The sequence below is a fragment of the Mandrillus leucophaeus genome, unplaced genomic scaffold, assembly GCF_000951045.1.
Source record: "Mandrillus leucophaeus isolate KB7577 unplaced genomic scaffold, Mleu.le_1.0 Scaffold557, whole genome shotgun sequence".
Lineage (NCBI taxonomy): Eukaryota > Metazoa > Chordata > Mammalia > Primates > Cercopithecidae > Mandrillus > Mandrillus leucophaeus.
The window spans coordinates 1,639,887-1,649,422 of NW_012105997.1; the positions used below are offsets into that span (position 1 = coordinate 1,639,887).

General features: G+C 45.6%; 1 protein-coding gene across 1 annotated transcript in view; it reads left to right on the plus strand.

Moving 5' to 3' along the window:
• The first annotated feature begins 4,254 nt into the window (after positions 1-4,254).
• The window catches only part of MKI67 (marker of proliferation Ki-67), a 32,595-nt gene continuing 27,313 nt past the window's right edge, over positions 4,255-9,536 (plus strand). The window contains exons 1-4 of the mRNA XM_011998119.1: positions 4,255-4,548; positions 4,890-5,064; positions 7,430-7,508; positions 7,602-7,717. Of these exons, the coding sequence (XP_011853509.1) occupies positions 4,973-5,064; positions 7,430-7,508; positions 7,602-7,717 (287 nt within the window). The 5' untranslated portion in view covers positions 4,255-4,548; positions 4,890-4,972. The remainder of the gene's footprint in view (positions 4,549-4,889; positions 5,065-7,429; positions 7,509-7,601; positions 7,718-9,536) is intronic.

Sequence of the window (9,536 nt, forward strand, 5' to 3'; positions counted from 1 at the left end):
TTCACAAGGCCCTCAGTCCTCCACTTCTCTCCAGGGGTGCAATTTCCGGCCTCCCCCATCCCCGCCCTGTACCCCTAAGTTAGGGTCTTTATCTCCACTAATTGGAAATGGGGAGCGCTTGGGGACAGTGATGATTTTTTGGGGGCAGGGGCAGAGATAGTGAAGTTCCGGGACCCTGGTGCTTTCTTGATTGGTGCAGCGCCCCTCTCTGCAGCCACTCTAGGGTCCCAGGGCCTGGGCAGTGAGCCAGGTGAACCGCCGGAATCCAGGCCTTCGCGTGGGCTCCGGGGCACCTGCAGCACACAGTTCTGGGGGTGTCTGGATGAGACCCTGCCCGGATTAACAGCGTTTGGGGGCGGCGACGGACACTTCTGGGGGCGCCAGTCGCCCAGGAGGCCGAGCCCAGAGTGTCCACGAATTGAGCCTCCATCTTCCAGCCCCGGGGGATGGGGGCGGGGTCAGGGATTGTGAACTTTAAACCCCCCCTTCCCCCCTCTCCCAAGCCGAGGGCCTCCACCGGGGCGCTCGCTGGGAGCTGTGATGCTGGAAGGAGCCTCAGGTCAGGAAGGAAACTCACAAACAGGACAGGAGCCAGAGCTAAAGAGACCTCCCTTGCCAGCAGGGCCGCCCCTCCGAGACTCGCCCAGGCTGATGGAAAGTCTTCCAAGGTAGCTCCCCGCACGAGTCCTTTTTGCGTGTTTCTACTTCACTTTCCCCTCCGAATTTATCCTAAGGCAACTCACATGCTTTTGTATTAAAGGATCTTTTATACACTTCTGTTCTACTTATCTGAAACTCTTCCTTGCCTTTTCTTATTGATTGATTGATTGATTGATTGATTGATTTATAAGACAAGGTCTCACTGTGTCACTCAGGCTGGAGTGCAGTGGCGCGATCTCAGCTCACTGCAGCCTCCACTCCCTGTGCTCAGGCGATCCTTCTGCCTCAGACTCCTAGAGCGTTGGGACTACAGGCCCACGCCACCAGCCTGGCTAATTGTTTTTTTTAATTTTTCGTAGAGACAGAGGGTCCTGCTATGTTGCCCAGGCTGATCTCCAACTCCTGGCCTCAACTCCTGCCTGGGCCTCCCAAAGTGCTGGGATTACAGGCGTTAGCCACCTTGCCTAGCGTCTCTTCTTTTTTATGTATACACACACATATATATTACACAGGTATTTATATACATACTTACTAAAACAGTTGATGAAACAACACTATCATTATCTTAAAATGGATCAATAAATGAATATTTTTAAATTCATGTTTGCAATGTTTCAAATTACATTTTTATGAAACGTAAGATCAAATTTTATTGTAAGTATACACTCTAATCAGATGGATGGACACAGTTAAGGGAATTGTTGGATATTTCCGTCATTGGTTGCCTGGGGCAATGTGCATTGTAAGTTTCAGGCAGATGAGATCTGCAGCTTGGGAGTAAGAAGGGTGAGAAGGGCCCTGGGGCATGGACTCCTTTGGAGACCTGTCCTCTGGCTGACTGATTTTGGGCATGAGAGAGGGTGAACTGTGAGGATCTGGAAATGGATTCCCTGAGACTCTCCAGATCCGCATAACCCCTGGAAAGTCTCTTCCTGCACATCTTGGGTCCCTGGTGCTCTAGCCACAAGCTTTTGTTCCACACCCCATTAGAGACGCTGATCACACTGGAGGGAGACACAGAGTCAGAGGCCAGCCTGGGAACGGGAGGCATAGGGCTCTCCTCACAGTCCAGAGATCTGCGTTTATTATGAAGTCTTAGGCTTTGGGCCAAGTTTAAAATTCAACAGAAAGCCCCACTGCAAAAGTCTATCATAAAACGGTTTGAAGACAGGCTCTCCTATGGATCTAAGATCCACCACTCTGACCATTCCCCTGTATCTTTCCTTTAATTTCCTGCTGTCTCTTGAGAATTAGTACTCTGTGTTCACTAGTGTTTGGATTATTGGACAGATATTGTGGCATCTCCTAGTTCTGTTTTGAGGCAGAGTCTCACTCTGTCGCTCAGGCTGGAGTGCAGTGGTGTGATCTTGGCTCACTGCAACCTCTATCTCCTGGGTTCAAGAGATTCTCCTGACTTAACCTCTTGAGTAGCTTGGATTACAGGTGCACACCACCATACTGGGCTAATTTTTGCATTTTCAGTAGAGATGGGGTTTCACCACGTTGGCCAGGCTGGTTTCGAACTTCTGGCCTTAAGTGATCCACCCACCTTGGCCTCCCAAAATGTTGGGATTACAAGCGTGAGCCACTGCACCTGGCCTAGTACCTTCTAGTTCTAATTAGGCTGCATCCATGAGGGTGGAAGAACTCTCCCTGGAAACAAGCAGTAATTAGGATGAGAAAAGTTGTATTTTATGGGGTTATGCAGTGGTGAGCTTTGTTTGATCGTTTAATGGAAAGAACATGGAAACTCATGCCCCCTAAAACGTTTATGTAATAGTTTCCCTGCACTGAATTTTTCTACATGAGACTTGGCCCATACAATTTAGAGTTGCTGTCCTATGCTTTTATGTTGCTTTCCCAGTTTCTCTATTTCCATCAGCAGCTGATATCTTTGTAGTTGCTCTAGAGCACAGGGCTCAGTCTTTTCAATCTTGTGGTCTCTTTACACTCTTAAGAATTATTGAGAACCACCAGGAAGTTTTGTGAATGTGGATGGGTTATATCTAGCTATATTTATATATTTTAAGTTAAGGCTAAGGAATTTAAAAATATTCATTTATTGATTCATTTTAAGATAGTGATGCACCTGTTTGATGCTAACACCAATAACTTATCTTTATGGAAAAAAAATCTGCATTATCCAAAACAACAACAAAATGAAAACAGCGCTTTATTTCACATTTTTGCAAATCTCTGTAATACCTGGTTGAAACGGAGACAGTGGGAGTCTCCTCACTGCTTCTGTGTTTGCAGAACCGCATCCCACACTCTTGGGAGCATGAGAATAAGAAGGACAAGTAACACTGAGGGCCATTAGAGACATGGTTTTGATCTCATGGACTCCCCTGAAAGGAATAGGAAGCCCTTAGGGGTCCCCTCCAAACAGTGAGAATGCTTGCCCCTGATCAAGGAAGCCAAGCTCCAAGGGTTGCTGGGGAGCTGGAGGAGGCGAGATGGGGCTGCAGGGAGGTTGTCACCAAAACCATGGTTGGGCTCCATTTACTTCACCCCAGGTGGCCCACTGAGCCCACATGGCCACCAGCGCAACTGAAGCAGACCCTGATAGAATCCTGTGTATAATTATTTTAGGATTCACCCATCTTGGCATGCACAAGGCATCTTAATTGAAGAATGTTTTCTAATAACAAAACATTGTAAACCTAAATATGTGGCAATAGTAAAGATTAAGTAAATTATGGTTTCCCGAAGCCCAGTGCTCTGCAGCCATCAAACAGAGAGTAAAAGCGAGAATGTACTGGGTGGAGATAGCCTCAGGATATTTAAAAGCAGAGAACACAAAATATAGAACTGTGTTGTGTATGTTATGATCTTTTTTCTGTGCTTTTGAAAAAGAGAATACACGTATAGCTGGAAAAGACACACCAAACCATGTAATTGGTTGTGTTTGGTAAGATGTATGCACTGAAGAGGAAGGGTTCAATTTTTTTTTTTTCTGAGACAGGCTGGAGTGCAGTGGCGCCATCTCAGCCCACTGCAGCCTCGACCGCCCCGGCTCAAGTGATCGTCCCACCTCAACTGTCCCAGTAGCTAGAACTACAGGCGCGCCACCATGCCTGGCTAATTTTTTTTAGAGATTGGTTCTCTCCAGGTGCCCCAGGCTGATTCTGAATTCCCGGGCTCAAGGGATCCTCCTGCTTCAGCTTCCCAAAGTGCGGGGATTACCGGCGTGAGCCACCGTGTCCCGCCTGTTTGCAATTTCTAACAGTTTTAAATCTCCTGGCAATGAGTAACGTTATAGTGCCCCAGGTGTTTGGTCCTTTAAGAAAAGGATGGCAGGACGGGTTATCTCGGTGGGAGCGTGTTCCACCTCTGCCCTCCGCCAGCCGCCCTCGCCCGGGCTGCACCCAGATATTTTCCTCGGGATGAATGAATGGCTCGCCCGCGGACACGCCAGCCCCGCCCCAGGAGCCCCGTTTCCGCCTCCCCTCCCCGCCCACTCCCTGGCGCCCTTCCTATTGGTTCCATGCCGCGCTTTCCCGTTCAATCGCAGCGCTTAGCGCCAGAATTTGAATCTCCGTTTTCGTTTGAATTGGGCGGGCGCGCCGGTTTGGAGGAAGGAAGTGGCGGGCGGACGCAGCGGGCGGGCGGGAGGACTCGGCGGGAGCCCCTAGAGCCGGGCGCCCGGGGACGTAACCTGTAGGGCCACCGGGTCCCCGTCAGGGGCGGCGGCGGGAGCAGCGGGGACTGCAGGCCGGGGCGGAGCGAGCGCGGCCCGGCGGGCTGCGGCCGGGTGTGTGCGGCGCGTGGCGGGCGCAGCTTACCAGGCGAAGGTGAGTGCGGCGCCGGCTCCTCCTGCGGCGGACTTTGGGTGCAACTTGACGAGTGGTGGTTTGACAAGTGGCCTTGGGGGCCGAATCGTCCCAGGTGAGCTGCGGCCGGGACGCCTGGGAGCTGTCCGAGGTCGAGGGCTGAGCCGCGGGGAACCCCGAGCTCTGCGGGGACGGGCAGGGGACGGACGCGCGGCCTGGGCCCGACTGCTCCTGGGCTCTGGCGAGGGCGTCTGGGTGGAAGCTCCCGGGAGGCGCAGGCGCTGGCGACAGCACTCCGGCCGCGGGACTTTGGGGCGCCAGGGGCTGCGGTCGGGTTGTGCTGGGGTCCCCGCTGGCTAGCTGCGGTGTGCGCCTGTGTGGCCGGGGATAGGTGGACTGGGCACGCGGCTCTTCTTAGCTCCTTTGCTATCAGAGTAACCCGCACCTCTTTTGCAGTGGAAGAGTTGTAAATTTGCTTCTGCAAACCTTTTGGTACCTGGCCTTCCCCTACGGATTATACTCAACTTCTTGTTTAGAAAATGGGGCCCACAAGACGCCTGGTTACTATCAAAAGGAGCGGGGTCGACGGTCCCCACTTTCCCCTGAGCCTCAGTACCTGCTTGTTTGGAAGGTGAGCCCCGCGGGCGCGCGCGGACATTTTAGCTGAGAAAGAGGAAAATATCTTGGTCACAGTACACGGTCCAGAAACGCGCTCTAGGATTGGGTCCTGCTGTCACTTTTCCTTGGTGCTTCTCCCATTCGTTACTAAGTTGACATAGTTGTGTTTTGTTTGTTTTGCCAAATATAAGTTTGATGCTAGTGTTTGTATGTTTAAGTGGTTTTAAAAATCAAGCCAATTTAAAAAATCGATTTTCTAATCTTGCGATAAAGATGTAGATGATCTTCATACCTCACTGGCTTCAGGCAGGCGTCTGAAGACACTGTGTGCCCCCGGGTCCCTCCACAGTGGACATCACTGGCCACTGGGGACCCTGAGAGAATGGAGGAAGGAAGCCATACACTTGCCTCTTGGCTCTTTGCAGCAATAGGAAAATGGGACAGAAAGTCTTCCTGCTTGGAATTTGAGAACTTTTCCTCTTATGTTGCTGTCCCATTTGGTGGTGGTAATAACACTGTCCCTGTATAACAGGCAAAATGCTAACAATGCCCCTATCAGCCTCTGACTTGTGTCCCACTAGAGGTCTGAGACGGGGTCACTTCCTGTGTGGTCTGGGCCCTGAATCCCATCCCGGCCTCACCCCATCCTCCCAATCCCATCCCTACCTTGTTCCTCCCGCCTAAGGCATTCCAAGCCCTTGTTCACCTTGGTTACTTCTTACACACTTGGAAGTTTATGATGGGAAAGTTCTCCCCTTCCCCAAACTTGTGTGATTTCCATCATTCAGGCATCAGGTGAAATGTCACCTCCGAGGAAGCCTTGCATGAAAACTTGTGTTTCCCATCCCACAGCTTCATGGGTGAGTTGTGGGTTTGTCTCCCACTAGGCTGAGCTCCCCAAAGGCAAGGACTGTCTTGTTACTACACAGGGGGTGTGATCAATACCTAGCATTCTGGCAAGGGTCAGTAGAAACACCAGCTGGAGCCACCGATTTGCAATCGCTTGAGGGCAGTGGTTCTCACAGGAGGGTCATCTTACCTTCCAGGAGTCATTTGAATTTCCATGTCACAATACAGGAGAGGGACATGCACTGTCATCGCGAAGGAGAGGTCAGGGTGGACAACCTACCAGGCTCAGGGCAGCCCCCACAATACAGAAGCATCTGACCCAAGATGTCAACAGTGCCAAATCTCAGAAACACCCATCCACCCATAGTCGTCCTCCTGCCAAACAAATTCTCAGTTGTAGGGGATAGTCTCTCCTTTGCTCAGATGTCCTGTTACCTTAAAGTCAAATTATTTTATTTGGGGTTAAGGTAGCTTTTCACTTTCCATGCATACCTTTCTCTTAAAAAGGAAAAATACAAACATTTCATCTCAAGTGGCAGTCCTTTTGCTTTTCATACAGTAGTCCTTGAATATATTTTCATGCAAGATTTTATAATTTAGAAACTAATTCCTAAGTGGTCACATGACCTGGGTAGGATGAGAGATTCTTAGACGCCAAAGGTTCACATGGAGAACAGACAGGCCATTCCATAATTTGTTCAAATTTTTAAGATCACGGGCTAGAACAGGCACACTGAAGACTCTAGGAACCTACTAATGAACTGTTCTGATTATTAGTTTGTGTAGGTTTAGGAACTGTCTCTTCCGCTACTTTGCTGTGGTGTTAGCTTTCTGTGGAAAAACAAGTTGAATTTAGATTTTTTTTGTTGCACGCAAGTTAGTGTTTTTATTTAGAGACTTTTGAATCTGTCCGTAAATTCAGTGTAGTTTTAAAACAACAATGAAAAGCTCACCCATAATGAGCATCTACTATGTGCTAGGCAAATAAGTGACATGTACAACCATTTAATTGTTTGAACATCACATGATGTAGCCATTTAATTGTCTGAACATCACATGATGTAATCTCTTTATTGTATATGAAGAAACTGATGCACAAAAGTGCTAGCATAAAATAAGCACATTTGGGGATGATTAAACCTCTAAACATATTTAACATTACAAACAAACGTTTTTGAGAAAGCACAGAGTATTAAAAAATAGTCATTTTCCAAAATTGATGTAAGTACTCCTTTATTTGTGTCTTTTAAGTATAGCTTTTTATATAAAAGGTAATTCAATTTGTATTCTAGTGTTTTCCCTTATTTTCATGTACTCTCTGTTTTAAAGATCTAATAGTTACATAATTAATACTTCCAAAAGTTCTTTGCAAAATGCAAGATCGTTTACATTGCCCATTTTGTTACTCCTTTATGTCAATTATGTTTACAGATCAAACATTCTAGTCAAATTGTGTTTTATTTTGGGAAACTGAGGTAATGTTTTAAAAAGTTACAACAACCAAAAAAACCTTCTTCTTTTGCATGAAGGGGTATTGAATGTGATATCCGTATCCAGCTTCCTGTTGTGTCAAAGCAACACTGCAAAATTGAAATCACTGAGCAGGAGGTGAGTGGTTTTTTGGAAATCTACTTTTAAAGCTTTTAGTTCACTTTCAATCTGTTCATTAGTTACATATTTTCCCCTTCTTTTCACTTGCAGGCAATATTACATAATTTCAGTTCCACAAATCCAACACAAGTAAATGGGTCTGTTATTGATGAGCCTGTACAGCTAAAACATGGAGATGTAATAACTATTATTGATCGATCTTTCAGGTAGGTAAAAGCTGATTGGTCTAACAGTAAATGTCATCTTCTGATTAACCCTAAACTAGTGTCGTAGTCAACTGTCATTCTTCTTTAATGTTCATGGATGTCAAAGTATTTCAGGTTTTCATTCTCAACACTAATCTTAATTTAAGAGGATATGGATCTAGGAAGATGACTAATTGGGACAAAATGTGATGGAATTCAAGGATTTGGGTGCAAATAATTATGCAGAGGAAGGTTGACCTTGTCCTAAAGGAGTTTGTTATTTTCTTCCGAGTGTTGTGAAACTGCATGAGATTTTTCTATTCTTTTTTATTTTAAAGCAAAATACACTCAGAGAAAAAGGTACAAAACAAGATGGACAGGTCAATTTATCATGCGAACACCCTTTTGATCACTACCTATTATAATAGGACTGATTTGTGCTCTCCCAAAATTTATATTTTGAATTCTTAACCCCTCGTACCTTAGGCTGTATTTGGAAAGAGGGCATTTAAAAAGGCAATGAAGGCTTTTTGAGGCCGTTAGTATGGGCCCTAATCTGATGATTGGTGTCGTTATGAGAGGAGATTAGGGAACACATGCACAGAGGAAAGCCCACGAGAAGAAGCAGCAAGAAGGCAGCCATCTGCAAGTCAAGGAGAGAGGCACAGAGAAGTCCAATTCAGCTGACACCTTGCTCTCGGACTTCTGGCCTCCAGCACTGAGAAGGGCATGTCTGTTGTTCAAGGCGTTCAGTCTGTGGGACTTTATTATGGTGGCCCTAGCAGACTAATATACCACCAGCTTATATAGAACATTTCCAGAAGCATTTTAAAATGCTGTTTTCTAATCACGACTTCCTTCCCTCAGCAAGTAGACCATCATTTTGGCTTTCAGGATATCAAATGTCTCGAATTTCACTGCCTAAGCATGGATCTCTGAACACACTACAGTTTTGTCTGTTCTTATGAAAGTCCTTAACAGTGATATAAGAATGTATACATTTGTGCCTGGCTTGTGCTTTTATGTGTGTGAGATTCATAGCATGTTGGGCATCTCTGTAGTTTGTTCCTTCTCATGGCATAAGTATTTCACTGAAAAAAATATGTTTAATATATACAATAATATACATAACTATACAGAGTTCGTTTATTCTTGATGGACATTTGATTAATGTTCAGTCTTTGAAATGTGTCAGGGTTTGCTTTATGAGCAGATACGGTTAATTATTTCACTAATCTGCCTTGTGTAATTGAAAACTGTATTCTACAGTGTCTCAGATATTTCATTTATATACGTGTGTGTATATATATATACACACACACAGATACACACACTCCCGTTAGATTCAAATCTTCTATATTCTAATAAATTTTTCCCTACTATTATTCTAAGAGATATGTTCAAATCACCTTCTGGGGATTGATTGATTGATTTGTTTTTATCTCTTGTCAGTTTTTGCTTTGTATATTTTGAGGCTGTACTATGGTGTACAAACTTACAATTATGTCTTCTTGGTGCATGGAACTCTTTGTCATTTAGAGATGTCCTCTTTTTAGCAATGCTTTCTTTTCTGCTTAATGTTTCCTTTGGATGATGAATATGGCTAAACTAATTTCCTTTTGGTTAGTGCTTGTGTAGTGTAACTTTTCCCACCCCCTTAATTTTAACTTTTCATAATTATTATGGTTTATTTTAAGTTGTCTCTTGGAACCTGTTGTCAGATGAACTCTCGTGTTTAACTGGAATATCTTCTTGCTGGATTGATCCTTATGTAAAATGTCCTTTTTCTCTATGAATAATTTTTGTCTGAGGTGATTTTGTGTCATGTTAGTACAGCACT